This window comes from Acomys minous (genome assembly GCF_964271855.1).
Source record: "Acomys minous genome assembly, chromosome: 17".
Classification (NCBI taxonomy): Eukaryota; Metazoa; Chordata; class Mammalia; order Rodentia; family Muridae; genus Acomys; species Acomys minous.
In genome coordinates, this window is record NC_140500.1 from 11,998,672 (window position 1) to 12,017,751 (window position 19,080).

General features: G+C 44.7%; 1 protein-coding gene across 1 annotated transcript in view; it reads right to left on the reverse strand.

Moving 5' to 3' along the window:
* Positions 1-19,080, reverse strand: part of DERA (deoxyribose-phosphate aldolase) — an 85,177-nt gene that overhangs the window by 24,274 nt on the left and 41,823 nt on the right. The window contains exon 6 of the mRNA XM_084766053.1: positions 17,762-17,890. Coding sequence (XP_084622179.1) covers positions 17,762-17,890 — 129 coding nt within the window. The remainder of the gene's footprint in view (positions 1-17,761; positions 17,891-19,080) is intronic.

Genomic DNA, 19,080 nt, shown 5'->3' on the forward strand with positions numbered 1-19,080 from the left:
GGGGACTGAACTCGGGTCATCAACCGTATTCTTTCCTAGGAGGGAGTGCACCCTCGCTGGCAGGGGTGTGTAGTAATCAGTATCCCCCAAGGTTTTTAGACCATGGCAACCCTTCGTCAGAAAGGACGGTGCTGCAATACTGTTAGCAGATCACATCAGCAATCAGATTGCAGCTGAGAGGAGCCCCCAGCACACGAGCTTCTGTCCTCACCTTGGCTTCAGGATGCTAATCTTCAGGAGAATCTCTCCTGTTTTGACTGGGCTTTTGTAGGGCCGATCCCAGGCCACCGTATTCATGTTGCTGGCTCTATTACAGCAAGTTTATGGAATGTGTCCTTAAGTAGATTGCATGAAAAGAAAGCAAGCTTGATAGTTCCATTTCAAATCTGTCTTTTAGTCGGGTGTAATCTGAGCTCCACAGAGCAGGAAGCCCAAGTCCCAGCTCTTCTGTTTCTTCTTTAATAATCACCCACAAGCTCTCATTCGCAAAACAGTTTCATGCATCCATAAGCTTTCTAAAGTCCCCTCACCTGCACTAAGAGACACATGCACAGATGACTTTTATAATGGCTCAATCTTGATCCCACAAAGTCCAGAGGCAGCCTTGTCTTCGTTTGAGGTAGGGTTTTCTTTAATTCTTAAAAAGAACTTCGAATGTAATTCTCCTCAATCTTCTGAACAAGGATAAGGCCCGTTATTTGTTGTCACTATATGGAGAGTGTATTTGTAGACATTCTCTTGTTTTAGAGGAAAACAGGCGTGACTGCACAAGTTAAGGCGACTTCTGATAAAACAGAGGAGGGGGCCAGCCTTTACTTTCTTGTTCAGGAGACAGCAGTAGGCTTCTTCGTATTTGCTGGCTTCCGGGTTCCATTTTTAATGTAGTAACAAAAACTGAGAACTGCCGTATTTACCTGTAATCTCCTAATAATGGTTCCAGGAAGCGAAAGACTTCCTGGGTTTATAAACTAGAGGAAGGGATATGAGATTTGGTGGGGACTAGGTTGTCACGAAGCAGTAAATAGTTTTGTGATTTTATTCGGTTTTGTTTCTTTTCTGCAGTGAGGCCCTTCATCTTACGTGAGGCCTCTAGGGGAATTAGTTGAGCTTTTTTTTTTTTTTTTATCTTTTCTCGGTCTGTATCTTTGAATATTTGGTTTTAGACTCAGGCACAAGTTATCTGTATGCATTAAACTGCTAGTTGGCAGCACAGATAAACCAAGTGCAATTTTCTATCTTTAATTATTAAGTTGAACAGTTTCATGATACAATTCTCCGACCGAAAAATGGATTGTATTCCGAAGTTCATAAATGCACGGCTGGCTGAAGTGAAAACGTATTTCTCCAGATTGAGGATGGCAATGAATGCCAGGCAGGCCAGAATACAGGTTTTACTCCTACAGTACCGTGCTCAGGCCTCCCAGGCCCGGCGAGCTTTCGGCAAACAGGAGTTTACCTGGGACACAGGAATGTCCCGGCAGCTCACTGCACCACTGTCTCCTGTGAGGCTGGGTTTGGGGCATTGTGAGCTTTATAATCTCAGCGTCTGGGAGACGGAGGCGAATTCAAGGTCAAGCTAGGCTACATCACCCAAAGCAAACACTTTTCCCATGGCATGCTCGTGACAGGAAATAGGACATTTGGTCTTTAAGACCCTGTCAGCTCACTGCCTCGCCCACCTCAGCCAGCTCTTTCTCTGATGCTATCCATCCCATCTTCACCGGTCCCCAGGGAAGGCTTAGTTCATTCGGGAATTGCTGGGATCCTGGGGTCCTGTATGCCCTGAGCGCCCCAGGCAGGGTCCTAGCACCCTTTAGAGGATCAAACTATGTGGCTTCCACATCCCATATTTCTGTCTGGCTCTGTGTCAGTCAGTACAAATTGCTTTCTGGCCTCTGTGTGAACTGCTCTTTTCTTTGTCTTGGATTAAATAAACAAACAATAAAAACAAAACAAACAACAACAATAAAAAGTCAGAACTTTTTCATTCTAGCCTTGAAGGACCAAACAAACGTTAGAGGTAAAGTATATTTGATTATAGAGAGGAACTGGATCACACCATGGGAGTCTGGAGTTTAAAAATCAAGGCAGAAATAGGATAAGCAATAGCTATGCTGGGTGTACAGTGTTGGCAAGAACATGAAATGAGAAATGAACTTCAAAAATAACTTCAGCAGAAAAAATATACTTAATAACCTTTCAATTTAGGAAATGCCAGCTGTACTGGAAATACCTGAGAGCAGTTTTAAAGATTTTTATTTTATGGCTTGAAAAGGCATTATAATATTGAATACTGCAGAATAAGAATGCAGAACATTTTCTAGTCATCTGATGTACAAGCTAAGAAGACGCCTCGGCACACGATGGATGTAGTGATGGGTGTCGCTGCAAACACAGAGGTAACTTGCATGCTTTTCCTTTTTATTAAAAAATAAACAGGCATATTTTAATTATTCACTAGGATGCTAATATCATACCAGTGTGATGACAGTGAACATTCTACCAACAGCTTCGCCGCTCCGGTGCAGCATCATCTACATCCCCTCCCGATCCTTTGACTATTTGGAGCCTCCCCAGTCGTCCCTGCCCAATTTAGCAGTTTCTAAGCACAGGGAACTTACCTTCCGATACCCCAGTTGGTGATAAATTTTTCACAAAAAGCAAGCGAGTGCGCTCATTCTAGCTCACCAGTGAGAAAGCATCATCCTGAGAATTGAAGCAAACGCGTGATCTGCCTCTCCCTCGCCCTCACTAACTAACGCAGCGCTACATCAGGCCCTCGCTTGGATTTACATGCCCAATCTTGTTAATGTGTTCTAGATAGAAAAACGGCTTCCTATTTACCCTCCTGGATATATATATATATTCTCTTATTACAGAAACAGAAAAGTAAAAAGATGGTCAGTCTATGCCACGTTCTGTAATAAACACAACCAGAGTGGGAGGTGGACGATCTTACACAGGAATCAGACACCTGGTCCTTAGAATGCAAACAAGCTGGTTTCTCCCACATCACATGTCCCAACAAAATCACTCCGTTACCTTCTCTCTGCTCCTCTACACAGCATATGGCTGCCCAGTTACTACTGCTTTTGCTTCTAACATGTCCGTGATGGTTAGTTTTCAACTGTCAATTTGACATAACCTGGGAAGAGGATGTTAAGGGACTGTATAGATCAGGTTGGCCTGTGGGTATGTTCCTGGGGTGGCTGTCATGATTGTTAAGTGATGTGAGCACCACTGTGGGCAGCACAGTTCCTAGGCAGGAGATGACACACGGACTCTACTCTTGACTGTGATGGACTGCATCCTGGAATTGTAAGTTGAATAAACCCTTCTTCCCTCAGTTGTTTATTGTCAGGGTATTTTATCACACCCTCGGAAACAAAACCAGGACAATGCCCACAGTCACTCCTGCTCTACAGGTACAGGGCTTTCTTGGCTTCATCTCCTAGTCAGCCATAATGTCACCTCGGTTTCCTCAAAGCTCTACTTCTCCAATGAGGAGAAGCAAGCATGCTGCCAAGATGACAATGCAATCACTGTCCCCCACCATTACGAAGATCCTTGAGTTAGGGGATTGTTTCTTTGTTCTAGATGCTCGGCACACGGGAAACATCCCACAAACCCTGATACCTGAAGGATTAAATCGATGAGGGGGATGACTCACTTAGTCCATTGCTCATTCCTCAGACTAAAAGCTTTCCAGATCCCCAATCTGAGGAAGCCTGCATTCCTCACACAGCTCTAAACTCTAAGACACTGGCTAGCTGGCCTCCCACCTTCCGGCTACAACTCCACCTCTTCCCCCACATAAACCGCAACTGTGCCTCTGGGACATGCCACCTCCCTACATCTCTGCAACATAGATCCAGCAGCTTTCTACCCAAAAGGCCTTCCTTCACACCTGTCCCCAATAACACTCGTAAGAGGCAAACCGTTTTGTAACTTTGTTCTTGTTCAGCATCTGGCAAGTGGCCTGGATTCCAAGTCCTGAGGGTCTGCCTGGTGCTGTTTGCTTCCAAATGAACGGGCGGACCTTGAGATCAAAGGTCCCAAGGCCCTGTTTCTAACTTAGGGGCAGCTTAGAGCACTCAGGGTGAGTCCCACGGCCTGGGCCCTAGGCCAGGTTCTTGGTCTTACAGAGGAGGGAGGAAGGGAGAAATGAGCTTTTCATGGGGTGTTACAGTTTAGCTCTTTTAGAATGAGATTGCTGGTATCAGAAGGCTGTGGAGACTCTGGAGGTCAATAAGCCCATGATAATACCTAAACTGTAACAGCTTCTTGTGTGAGCTGCTGTGCTAAGCATGGCAGAGGAAGCAGGTGGAGGTCTAAAATCAGCGGGCAGGCAGTGCTGTGCTTCACTGGGTGTCAGCACTGAGCTAGCGGTAGTGGAGTGGCTGCCAAGGCAGCTCTGCCACCGCAGCGGTGGTCCTGTCCCTTCCCCACCTCACCTTCAGATGGTCATGGTGGAGGAATGGCAAACAACACCAGTCAGCCAATCTCTATTTATAAACCTTGGGCAGTAGGGTGGGGTTTGAGGGCGAATGTGTCTGATTCGCTGGGGCTAGGGGTGCCAGGATACTTAATCTATACACAGTGGTTTAGTACTTCATTTACATGCAGTAGCATGGGGTCCTATCACAAGAAGGAGAGAACAGTACTTAATTATCCTATGTGTGAGAGCATGTCTTCTAAGTATAATTAAAGGTCATTTGCTGGAGGCTAGGATCTGCTCAGCATAGGGTGGGGTACTTTCAGGAATTCCCTGTGCTTGCTGAACAAGTTCCTTATAAGAAAAGAGTGAGGCTTATAATCTTCCCTCGGGGTTATGAGACACTCCTTACAAGATCTAGGCTTACAAGATCAGGAGGACCGAGGACCCCTCTGAGAAAAAGGGAGTCCACCATCATAGAGTGAGCTCAAAAATGGCATCTGGAGATACCAGACTTCAACTTTATCCAGAGGAGCCCCACAGAGTTCTTTTGACACACCCAAAATGGGTCAGCTGGAAGAGGTGCATGGAAACTTCGCCCTGTGGCCCCTTTATCCCCACAGAGCAAACCAAGCATTCTATTTTTAACCACTATACAGAACTAAGAGATGGGGTAGCTTTTTACATGCCAGCTGCTAGGCCACTTATTTTACTAGCTCTTCTCTCTTATAAGCCTCCTTCTCAGTCCACAGGACTCAGAACGGGGCAAGTCCCACTCACACCCTGCATCTCACTAGCATGCACAATATGGGAGGAGAAACAATGGGCTGTTTTCACGGTACTGAAGGACAACAAGTGACTGTGAAAGACCAGAAATACAAAATCACACCCCTCACAAACAACAGCAACAAGGCAAAAGCCAGTATCACCTGTGCTATTTAGAGTCTACACTGCTCAACGGAATGGTTGATAATGGCCCAGCCCTTGACTGGTCTTGAGAACAGTTGACCGCACAGGCTCCAAGCAGACTGACAACTCACAAAAGAGCTTGTGGGGCACAACAGATTTGTTCTGTGATGGACCAAGGGTCCCATCCACACCTGAGGCTTTCTTTAAATGGCTTTTAAACTGCAGAGATCTGAAGAAAGACCCCCCCCCCACCCCCACACCCCCCATCCTGTCTTCTTTGGATTCTACATCAGAGATTCAAGGTCCTGCCTGCTCCACAGAAGCACTTGGGGTCGTTTTATATCTACTTCTGAAAAAGTACTAACCACCCCACCACCATGTCCACCCAGGACCAGGGGACACCTGAATCTCTGGCAGTTGGATTTATCAACAGCTTAATTATGAAGCCCTTCAGGAAACCCTCATACAAAGTCTTGCTAAAGAGCCATGGTCTAGAATGTGGCCTGTCCATAGTGACTTTACCTTCTACATCGGTTTATATATTTTAGTTCCTTCCGGTTTTCTATTTCAGGGTTTCTCACTATAGAATGAAAGGTTCGGGGCTAATGAACTATTTTCAAACGAACAAGATAAATAAAACATCATTTTTGCAAATTTTTTTTTCCATTTCAAAGATTTAATTTTATTTTGTGTGCGTGGGTCTATACATGTCTATGAATCTGGTGGCCTTGGAGGTCAGGAAACAGCATCGCATCCCCTGGAAGTGCAATTACAGGCGGTTGTGAACTGCCCTGTGCATGGACGCTGGCAATAGAAACAAGTGCTCTGAAGAGCTAAGCCGCCTCTCCATCCCTTATGTTTCCCATAGTTTACAATCCCAACAGCTTTCCAAGCATTTCAACAGAAGTTATCTATTACTTCTTTACTTTTTGCTTGGGATCGAACCCAAAGCCTTGTCCATGACAGACAGGCCCTCCACCACTGAGGCACATCCCCAGGTCGCCATAGTTAACTTACAACATTCATTTAGTCTCTTTGACTGTCAAATAACGGGGAGATCTATGAAGAAGTAAAGATCTTTTTAGTGACTTACACACACACACACAGACACACACACACACACACACACACACACATACACACACACACAAATGTTGCAGGCTCAATTCCAACTTGAAGAACCCATTTCCCACTTGCCTAACTAGCTCCTGGGAAGACAAAAATTACATAGGAGATCACCGAAGTTTGTAGACTTTTAAAAGCCGTGCTAAAATTTAGAAAGAAAGGCAGTTCCGTGCTGTAGCTCCCTCCTTCTCATTTGCAGTTTTCAATCAATCGAACAATGACTTTTTTGTATCTAGTTCCATTAGGGCCAGGGCCACAGAATTAAGCTGTTGATTTCCAGAATGCCCCCTCACTACCTAAGTCTCTTTACTGAATAGCTTGTAATTTAACACAGAGGGTCTCTCTTTTATTTATTCTAGAAATGGCAATGTAACCTTTGGCTTGTGTCAGCCAGTTTTTCCCTCGGTTAACATAGCTTCCCACATTAAAAAAAAAAATACACCTTTCTTCATTTATTTGTTCTTATGAAGTAAACCTAGAAACTCTCAAATATTTTTCAAATCAAATAAAGAAATATTCATCCATGCAGAAGAAAAGAGAACACAGGAGAGTCTCTGGCTCCACGTTATAATATTACGGCACGTGGTACAGTCTCGTGTCAGTATTTATTTCCAGTCATTTAGTTTATGATGGAGAATAACTTTTGATTACTGATGCTCGTAGTATTACTCACTCTGTCTTGGACTGTTTGAGGACCTGTATTTTTATTACAAAGTCCAATAAAAATAAAGTGAAAAGCCCACAGGTCCCAAAACTGATTCCTGGCTTGGGCTGTATGTCACTCCTTTCCAATCTGGAAGGTATTTCCTTTCCCCGTAAGTCTCTGCTGCTTGCTCATAAGCAAATTTATCTCCTAATGCCTCATTCTTTATTTTAGCCATTAATCTCCCATTGAGAATCTTACCAAATGCTTTTTGCAGATAAAAATATTTAATGTTTACTAGATTTCCCCATTCCACACAACATATATTGCTTAAAGGGGGTGAAATCAATCTTTTGTCCCTGAATTCAAGTTTTGTTAGTTTGCCTCCACATGTTTTCCTCAGAAGCAAGAAATCCTATTTCTTTTGCTGTGGGTTGAATTACTCCAAACAAAAGATGTCAAAGTTACAACCTCAGATTCCTAAGGGAGTGAACTTCTTTGGAAATGAGGTAATATCATTTGTTTTTTGTGGCTTTTGGGGGGTTTTTTGTTTGTTTGTTTGTTGAGACAGGGTTTCTCTGTGTAGGCTTAGCTGTCCTGAACTCACTTTGTAGAACAGGCTGGCCTCGAACTCACAGTCATCAGCCTGCCTCTGCCTCCCAGGCGCTGGGATTAAAGGCGTGCGCCACCACGCCCAGTGGATGATGGCATTTGTAATCAGCGGATGAAACCATCCTGAGTAAGGTGTACCCTGTCTGCCTGAAGCCGATGGAAGACTCAGGCACACAGAGAACATGCCTTGTGGCTGCAGAGGCTTCGGTTGGAAAGGGTACCCACCAGGCAAGGGAAGCCACCGTGACCTTTATTTTCTTCCTGGAGCTTGTATTTTACACTCAGCAAAAGGGCAGGAAGCATTGATGGGGTGAATATGCTGACATGTCTGTTGTTGGGGTGCAGAGTGGGTGGGGCAACCATACTGAAATGTCTGTTTGGGGGCCTGCATTCAAATTTCCCCCCAGATAGGAAGGCACTTCGTTTTCATCTTGCAAATGGTTTAACTTCTGGGCCTAGTTTATGTAAGTGTAAATAAAGTTACACTTTAAAAGCCCTGACCCCCACACAGGCCTTCAGTGCTTCTGCGCATCTCTCCCTGTATTTACCCTGAGTCGCACAGCAGCCCCTTTGATTGAAAAAAGCAAAAAACAAAAACAAAGCAAAAAGTTCTCCACACTCTCCCCCACCTTCACAAACTTCCATGACACACGACGACGCAGTGCCTCAAAACTCTGGGCCACAGCTCCAGGCTGTAAGCAGGGCCATGCCACCTTGTAAAGCCACTCCATTGTAACTGAACTGTGACCATTGTCAAAGCTACAGTCATTTAGAGCCCAGAAGTAAAGTAACTATTTTTTAGATTCCCATCCCTGCACAACCTGCACTATGAACTACCCGTCCATCACGTGATCTACACAGAGCCTTCAAAGAAGGAACACCAACTCTTGCCATGTGGGCGCGCACCGTCCTGGGAGCCCCTGCGACACTGCTGTCCGTCTGTCCGCACCACTGATAACTGTTCTAATGCATCTCACCTCAGTGTCCTCCTTGAGCCCCAAGCTGGAAGGCTCTCACAGATGATCTTCTAATCCAACACCTCTATAGTCTTATGCTCTCTCCAGTAGTAGATTTTCGTGAATAGCTCATCTTTTTTTAAGTTAAACACTTTTACTTAGGAAAAATAAGATCCTATTTTTAAAAGAGAGGAGGAGAAAACACCAGGCTTGCACACCACGGGGATCAGAACGCGCCATCTGGATCAATACTCCTTGAGCAAGGAAGACTTGCAATGTGTGACAGGGGACTCAGTGTGACTGGTGACAATCTTCTGGTGTCGCTTACCATTTGAATTATATTTCAGCTTTAGTTATTAATTTGCCATTAATCACGGCACAGTTTTGATGTTTCGGCTTCTTGTGGTCCAAGTGAGTTTCCCACAGCTTCCCCCTTTCTTTTATCATTTAATGATCTCACTTATATTATTTTCCTGATGTCTGCCTCACCTCACTGTGCTTGCATTACTCTGATCTTATTAGGTGGAATTTCAAGTCATCTAATCCCTAGCTCCTGCCTTCCCCCCCCCCCCCCATTTTCACTCCCTCTACCTTACAAAATTCTGGCCAAGCTCAAAACTCATTCTACATTCCTTCAAGGTGCACTCTCTTGCAGTCCCATATTTTTTGCGAATGCTTTCTGCACAGATCCGCATCAGCAGTTCAAACCCGATGACATTCCGATTGCATCTTTGGTGCGTCGCCACTCCACACTTATTTATCACGCCTGGTATTATTCCTCAAGATAAGGTCTAGAATAACCTGGAGGAGAGCTTGTTAGCTGTTGCCCGTGTGCGGACAGCCTTACATTCCCAGAGATAAAGCAGTTTACATCCTCGCATTCTTAAAAGTGTGCAGCTGCTGGGCTAAAAGCGCTTCGCAGTGAGCAAGCGTACATCGCTTCCTGGCCCGCCATCGCTTGTGGACTGCCTGATGAAAAGAGAATGCGGCTCTTCCCCACCCCTCACTCTATTCAGCTCAGGTTGCGCACTCCTCCCTAACTCCTCCTTTACTCGTGATTCCCTAACCAGATTTCTGCTAATTCAATCAAAGGCCCATGCAAGTGGCCCTCTCCAGGACAACCCTGCATCCTCATCGGCAAGCCTTGCACTGGCCCTGGTGAATCCTGGGGTTGCAGAACCTCTGGCGCAGGTGTGAACAATCTGCTTTTTAAAAAAATCATTTTCACTTCGCTGTCAGGTGCCCCAGCTGAGCCAAAGCTGCCTGATAATCTACAGCTATTCGATATTTCATTTGGCTACACCTCTGAAGAGCTCGTGTGGCTGCTATTGCTTCTTGGGTACAGAAGTTTAAGAGACGAGTATGTAAGGACAGACAGAGCCTGTATCAAAAACGAACTGGATTGTAACTAATGGTGATTCTTAACCAGATAGGTCTCTTTTATAACTCTCTCTTCTAACAAGTTCATATCCAAATGTTTTGGCCAGTCCTGTAAGCTCTGGGATGTGTACAGAGACTCATAACTGAACATCACATCTCTCCGGGAGCCACAGTCAAGGCTTTCGGAAAGTGGTACTCTGAATAATGCCTGCAACAACCTAGCGGAAAGAGTCAACTGTGTCTCCTTTCTTCCTAATCGGGCAGTATAGAATGCGTGCTGAGATTTCAATGACTTGCAAGGATACTGACTCAGAGTTTACGATGTATTCTCATACCTTAATTCAATTGTTTGATAATCACATTAATTTAAGCGCACAAGGTTAGTCAACTCATGCGGGGAAAGAACAAGAGCCCAGATCTTCCTCTGGCTGTGTGTGCTCCCTCACTGGGACTATTCTGAAAGAATGCTAAATGAGACTCACATAAAAGTAGGACACGGATTGTTTAGTTGGTTCTCGGTCTGCTCTCTGAGGTTATCACGGGATACTGCATATAGCACATATTAAACACAGGTTAACTTGGCTCATGGGTCTGGATGCGACGCAGAATGTGGCCTTGGTGAGGAGCTCTGCGCTGCTTCATCGGCAGAAAAGCACACAAGCACACAGGAGACAGACAAGAGTGAGGCCAACACACAGCAGACTAGTGCACGCCTGTGGAGATGGCACTGATCTACACATAAGGCCAGATGTGAGAACTCCTGAAGAGCCTGCCTCTTAGCACTAAGTAGCTAGCAGGTTCACTCTCAGGCCAAAAGTTGGAGGTGGCACTTACATCGTAGCTCTGACCCAACACACAAATGCCTCAGTTAGCTAAGGTTTCATTTAGTGATGAACAACGCCACACTAACGCTGTTTGGTTTCTCTACTCTTTCTTTAGAAGAACTGTTTTTTCAGTAATTTCAATGGCTATCAAAACTATAAAATTATGGTGAATGTAAATGAGAGTTGTAATAATTTAAATTTTAAAGAATTGGAGAAAATGTTTTTAGAAGATTCCAGACATATCAGAATGCTGATGGACTCACCAGTTATGAATAACTAGAGAGTGGCATCAAATGTGTTTGGGAATTGGGAAATTGGTAGCTGAAAACACAGAGCCTGAGATAACTCAGACACCCAAGTTAGCAGACAGGCTCTTTAAATCAGTTGTTGCAAATATGTTCTAGGATATACAGGAAAACATGGTTTCAATGAGTTTAAAGACAAGGGCTCAGTAGAAGAGTGCAATATTGTAATGAATTGATAATCTCAAACAAACAAGCAAAGACAAACAAACAAACAAACAAAAATTTCAAACCCAAAAAAGTACACTGGTGCCGGGCATGGTGGAGCATGCCTTTAATCCCAGCACTCAGGAGGCAGAGGCAATCAAACTGCTGTGTGTTCGAGGCTAGGACAGCCAAGGATACACAGAGAAACCCTCTCTGGGGAAAAAATATGTACACTAGCATAAATTTTACTGGGTAGGTTTAAAACAAAATAAAGGATAAGAGACCTGAATAAATAACCATGTTAATCGCTTCATAATTCCTAGTTTCCTATTTGGAGAACAGTGGTGATTGATATTGGCAATGAAATGGTGGTGGTGGTGGTGGTGGTGGTGGTGGTGGTGGTGGTGGTGGTGAAGAAAATTAAAATTAAGCAGTTAGGCTTAAGAAGCCTATGAGACAATATCAAGCAGTCTTAGACTTGCACACTTAGGGTTCTAGAAGGAATAACAGATAGCATGGGGCAGAAAATATATTTGACATAATGGTTCTGGAGGCTGGAGATATGGCATAGTGGTTAAGCACATACACTGCTCTTACAGAGGACCCAAGTTCAGTTACCAGAAAAGCACTAAACACTAGACACTAAGGATCTCAAACTAAATGACACTTTCAATAACATTCTAAATGCCAAGCAAACTTAGAAAGGAAACCAGAAAACACTTTAACTAAGAAGGAGCAAAAACAAAACAGGGTCAAAAGTTAGGTCTTTGAAAAGACTACTTAATAAAATTGGCAAAATCCCTGTAAGACTCAATCAGAAGAGAAGAAAAATGGTGAAAAGCACAAAAAACGGTCATCAGGATGAAGAATGAGCTGTGTTACAACAGATCCTACAGACGTCAGACTAGGAAGAGTTCATAAACAACTTTACAACCATAATTTTGTCCGCTCAGCATATACATGTGGCAATGACGCAGCTGTAAGAAAAGTTACTGTCTCACAGTCATTAATACTGGGAGGGTGTTCTAAAGTGACGGAGCCAACAGGTGTTAATAAAATCAGGTGAAAGCCTGTGTAGCTGGGGAAGCAAGTGAAAAGCATGGAAGTGACTTTGAATAGGGAAGTCGCCACAGGCTCATAGAGCTGAGTGCTTGATCCTAGCTGATCTACTAGTTAGGAAGGAGTGGGAGGCGTGGCCTTGTCAGGGGAGGTGTGTGACTAAGGGAGGTGGGGGGTGAGGTTTCACAAGCCGGGCCCAGTCGTGAGCTCTCCCTCTCTGCTTACAGATAAAATGTACACTCTCACCAGGAGTCCTGTCTAGTTAGAAGGTGTCCTCCTCAGTCTCAATGACCCTTGCTACTAGGAGTCACCCTTGTATCCGCCCCTTGCAAGCCCTCTGTCCTCCCACCTTCACTTCCCCAGGACTAAAAGCAATCCTCACCTCTTTCCCTGTTCCCTCTCTTTCCCTGTTCCCTCCCTTTCACCACTTCCGCTGTCTCTTCTATTTCTACTTCTGAGTAGATTTAAGCATCCTCCCTTGGGCCTCCTTGTTACTTATCTTCTTCAGGTCTGTGAATTGTAGTATGTTTATCCTGTGCTACATGGCTAAAACCCACTTACAAGTGAGTACATACCATGTGTGTCTTTCTCTCCTAGTGGAAGGAGGAGAACACCAACCCACCTACAAAAACTTACCCCGCCTACAAGAAGCACAGGGACAAAATAAAGCAGAGATTGAGGAAATGTTTAACCAAGGCCTGGCCCAACCTGAGACCCACCCCATGGGAGACAGCCAACCCCTGAAACTATTAACAATCCCCTGCACTGCTTACAGGCAGGAGCCTAGCATAGCTGTCCTCTAATAGCCAAACATAAAGGATGCAAGGAGTCTTGTGGAAGAGTGGGGGCAAGGACAAAAGGACTCAGAGAGGACAGGAGTTCCACAAGAAGACCAACAGAGGCAACTAACAAGGGCAGGGGGGGTTGCCTGTGGAGACTGAGGCTCCAATCAAGGACCATACATGGACCGGACTTAGGCCCCCTATACAGATGTAGCCAATGGGCAGCTTTGTCCTCATATGGGTCCCGCAGTAAGGGGACTAGGGGCTGACTCTGACATGGACTCTGTTGCCTGCTTTTTGATCTCTTCCCCATGGTGGGGCTGCCTCACCAGAGCACAGAAGATGATGTGCTCAGTCCTGACATGACTTGACATTCTGGGGTGGTTGGTAGGAGGGCTCCCCTTCTCTGAGGACTAGGGGAGAGGGGAGAGGGGAAACAGGAAGGGAGGGTGAGGCCAGGAAGAGAGGAGAGAGGGGGCTATGACTAAGATGTAAAGTGAAGAATCAATAAAATAAAATTTAAGCTCTAGGTACTGTTCCAGCTCCACGCCTGCCTGGCTGCCACCACACTCCCAACCCTGATGGTCATGGACTCATGCCCTGAAATGTAAGCAAGCCCCAATTCAATGCTTCCCTTAACAAATTACCCTGGTCGTGGTGACTCTTCACAGCACTAGGCCAGTGAGAGAGTCACTAAGAATCCACCTGGATAACGGCAAAGCTCTACTTCTTGATTGCAGCAGTTTAGGTGCAGGTGAAAACACTGTCTAAACCTCTCACACTATACACTTAACACCCACACTTCAGTGAATGTAAATTTACCTCAAGGTTGATTTTTTTTTTTTTTTTTAGTTTATCTGGGATTATTTTGTGTGTTATATAAAACTACCACAAAAATATTTTAAAAGTGCATTTTAAAAATGCTTGAAAATAATTCAGCTTGTTTATATATAACAGCAGGGTATATCAGGAAATGGGCTAGATGCTTACAAATACAATACGCCCAAAGACTGTGTCCTTCATGAGAGCAAGTACAACATCTTAAAAACACCTGCACTGCAAGCGGAAAGTCAGGAAATCAGGTTCAAACACTGATTCCAGGTGTGCATGAGCTTTGCCTTGCAACCTTCAGAAAACCAGTGAGTTCCAAGTCTCTACATTGGCTCCAGGACTGACATGAAGATTAAGGGTACTGAAACCAGTGCGTCAACAATGCGGATACAGAGCTCACTGGTAGGGCACCTGTCCGGCATGTGCCCGGTTTGAACCCAGATTCAAACTCCAGAAGTAAGTACACACAAACAACAGAAAACTTAGTGTGCCCCAATGCAAACCAGAAAGGCGAGTCTCAGAAAACTGCAAAGAGGACTACTGTGCAGCCCAGTTCTCTCACTCCTGGGTACACACCCAAAGAAATCTAAGTCAAAACAAGTGGAGACACCAGCATGTTAACATTTACTCACAATGACCAAAGAATGGAGCCATTTTTTTTTTTTTGATGCTAAACAACAACAACAAAAAGAGAAAAACCAGCACGTGAGTATATTCAGCCACTTGCGCTCTTTCCTATGTGGAGTTATACACTTGTACTAGAAAAGTAGAAGAGGAATTATTAATGTGTGAGAAGTGAAGATGTCTAAAAGACAAGGAAGTTAATAAGATAGACAGTAATTCTCGCATACACCACACACACACACACACACACACACACACACACACACACACAGACATTAAACAGGCAGTGGGAAGCTAACTGTTAGGAGGGAAGGCGGAGACAGATGGTGGGGTAGGAAGGACAAGCGAGTAATAGAGAAGCCAATAAGAACAGAATCCAATGGTAACATGTGCCTGAAACGTTTATCATGAAGCCCCTCATTTTCTACACTAACCAAAACAATAGTTACATAATAAGAATGGACTGAAAGTGACCCCATTGACGTAGCCCACAGCTACAGACTAGTTAGGTGATGAAATGACGCAGAAAAACACACAGAGGGCAAACTGGACAGAAAGCGGGTGGCGGGAGCTGTTTTCCCGCCAGTTTTCTCTGGGGTAGAGTATAGATGGAGGTGGCCTAACGCCCTGTCCCTCTGTGAGCAACAGGTGCAGAGGGTGGGCGGGTTGACCTTCCTTTGTGAAGGTGACATCTCAGGGGCAGCTCAACTGTGACCCCAACACCTCATATTCATGCTGACACCAGAGCACCCTCAAGGGTTGACCACAGGTGGCGCTGGCATGCTTGGCTATCTACTAGGCCTGGCAGAGCATTTAAAAGGCACACGAGAGTATGAGCATCTGAAGGGTGACCACAATGGATGGCCTGCACCAGGCATCTTCATCCCAGTGTAGGGCGTAAAGTAGGGCACCTCAAAGCCCAGCTCCTGCTCCCAGGGCAGTGAGGGTCAGCTTATGGAGACTTAGTCAACAGAAAATGGGGCTCATGTGGGAGCAGATGAATCAAGTGGTAGAGACGGAAGTGGTGCTGAGCCACACATGCTGAGGACAATCATTTTGACAGACAGCCTTCCAGGCAGGGGCCTCAGCATGTAAAAGATGCAAAGGAGCCAAATGCACCACTTTCAGGAAGTTTCAAGTCACATTACATGCCTGTTTCTAGGGGGTGAACGGAAAGTGAGACGCCAGAAGACACAGACAGAGAACCAGGGAAGTACCACTCCATTTGGAAGAGGAAAGCAACCAACTACAAGATTCTAAAGAAGTAAAGCTAAAATCCAAGCACCACTGAAAAGACCACGCAACTGCACACAGGTGAGAAGGCTGGAAGGGACCAACAGTAGTGAGAGAAAACTGGGCTGAGGTAACCCTCTCAGGAAGGTCTGCCCAGGACAGCAGAGTCTCTGCAAAGTGGAGAGACGCTTCAGGAAAGAGGGGAGCCTGAAGAATGCCTGGGGTAGTGGAAGTGAGAAAGAGTACAGCGAAATTCCAACACAGGCGGATACATCCACCGTGCGTGCAAAGCAGAGTCAACCTGTCTCAAAGTTTAGAAAACACCACACCAATTCTTATTTAAGTTAGAAGGAACAAAGGCAGAGGCCACCTCAGAATGCACACAGACAGATCTGAGAAAAAAAAAATCAACATTAAACTCACAGAGAAATCCTGTCCAGCGCACCTTGATGAATGATCAGAGCATACAAAGGCAATTTGCTAACAAGAGCGCCATCTACTGCTACATAAGGATAATGCAGCAAAGAAATTCCACAAACAAAAAGCTGGAAGCCCAAAGTCTCTGACCATATCACATTGTGTATATATATTCACAAACCATCTCAGCTCTCCTCGAAATAAAGTTGGGGGGGGGGGAATAAATGAATGAAGAAAGAAAGAAAGAAAGAAAGAAAGAAAGAAAGAAAGAAAGAAAGAAAGAGAAAGAGAGTCTGTCTGCCACCCATAGGGATTAGTATTTTTTAATATGTTTTATTAATTTATTCATATTATATCTCAATTGTTATCCCATCACTTGTATCCTCCCACTCCTCCCTCCCTCCCATTTTCCCTTACTCCCCTCCCCTATGACTGTGACTGAGGGGGGCCTCCTCCCCTGTATATGCTCATAGGGTATCACGTCTCTTCTTGGTAGCCTGCTATCCTTCCTCTGAGTGCCACCAGGCTTCCCCATCCAGGGGACGTGGTAAAATATGGGGCACCAGAGTTCGTGTGAAAGTCAGACCCCAATCTCCACTCAACTGTGGAGAGCATCCTATCCATTGGCTAGATCTGGGTAGGGGTTCGAAGTTTACTGCATGTATTGTCCTTGGCTGGTGCCATAGTTTGCACCAGACCCCTGGGCCCAGATCTGCCCATCCTAATGTTCTTCTTATAGGTTCCTAGGACCCTCTGGATCCTTCTATTTCCCCATTCTCCCATGCTTCTCTTATCTGGAGACCCAATAGGATGTCCTCCCCTCTGAACCACTTTCCTGGTGAGTGAATACTTTGTGGGACATGCCCCTTAGGCTAATATGCAGATATAAGTGAGTATATACCATTTGACTCTTTCTGCTTCTGGGTTAACTCACTCATTATGATCATTTCTAGTTTAATCCATTTGTCCACAAATTTCAAGAATTCCTTGTTTTTAAGTAGTATTTCATATTGTAAATGTACCACAGTTTCTTTATCCATTCTTCTACTGATGGACACTTAGGCTGTTTCCATGTTCTGGCTATTATGAATAAGGCTGCTATGAACATAGTTGAGCAAATTTTCTTGTTGTGTGCTGGAGCATCTCCTGGGTATATTCCAAGGAGTGGAATAGCTGGGTCTTGAGGAAGCCTTATTCCCAGTTTTCTGAGATAGCACCCGATAGATTTCCAAAGTGACTGTACTAGTTTGCATTCCCACCAGCAATGAAGAAGTTCCTCTCTCTCCACATCCTCACCAGCATGTGGTATCACTTGAATTTTTGATCTTAGCCATTCTGATGGGTGTAAGATGGAATCTCAGAGTTGTTTTGATTTGCATTTCCCTGATGACTACTTTCAATAACATCCAAATGCTTTCATTTACTCCTGCCTCCTAAAACCATCAATCCGGTAGGAAGCCTGTCTGAATGCCCAAAGCTTACCTGCCATCATTGCTACCAGACTGGCTTTGTAGATGTTGGTGAAAGAGCCGAGTTCTCCCGTAGCTAAGATGGTTTTAAGATGAGCCTCCCCACAGGCCTTGCGAAACTGACTGATCTCATCATAGAGGGCTGTGGAAGAAAAGCATTGAGACAGTTACAAAGCAGGCAAATGGTAACAGGACGTGGCAACTTTTTAGAGGCAGGAAAACCCATTTCAGATTTAGGAAACAGAACATTTGTCACTTACTAAACATTATTCCAATTTAATATTTCCTAGTGCATTCTGCTACGGATCACATCCTACTACAAGGAAAGCCTTGGTTTGCCATCATAAAACTGTTTCTAAGCCCTGGCCCTGGGGTAGTGAATCATAAAGTTTCTTAAATACCATTATAAGGACATGCAAATTATAAATAATTTCTACCTTTTCCATGTGACTGTGGCCTGAGGGAGGACATAAGACCAAATTTATCTCCATACATATGGCTACTATGCCACTTTCCAAGGTAGAGAAAAAAAAAATCCTGATGTTTCTATTAATTCTTCTACTCAGAGGTAACAGGTCCTCTTGTGAGACTACAGAGCAGATCCTTCCTGGGAGACAGCCAATAATGATGCAGGAAGAACATGTGGCCCCTGCTGAAGAGAGGACATGAGGAAACACCCACACGGAAGTGGTGTGCCCAGGAGGGAACACTGGATGCACGTGACGAAAGCCCTTGGGACAGGTGTGCACTGATGTGGCTCTCAATCAACCCTCACCCTAGATCTCGCCCGGCTCCTTCCAGAGCTCCAAACAGTACCTGCCGACAGCCTGGTAACTACATCAGACAGGGACAGACAGACAAAACAGACAAAGAGATGTGCATATATACATATGACAAAATACACTTGAGGAAGGTAGCTCAAGGAAACAGAAACTACAGAGTAAACAAAAGCCAGTGAGCAAACAAAATGCAAGCAGAAACAAAAATATACAAATATATAAACCAAACAATAGAAATATTAGTAAAGAAACAAAAATGTTAGTAAACAAAATTAATGTGTATCAATTTTTTTTCAGAAAAAACTACTTAAGAATCTTCTGTCCATGATGGCAGGATTTTAGCTTTTACTCTCTACCATACTGTCCACTTGATTTCCTACACTCAGGAAATGGAAAAGCCTACCATGAGGACCAAGGTGGCTTGTGGGTATGATTAGGGGAAGCTGTTTTACATACAGACAGACTGAAGCAAATAACACAGGGGACCTGGTAGGAATGAAGGTTTGTAACCACCAGATTGTCCCCACAGGAGGTCGAGGTGACACCACTGTTT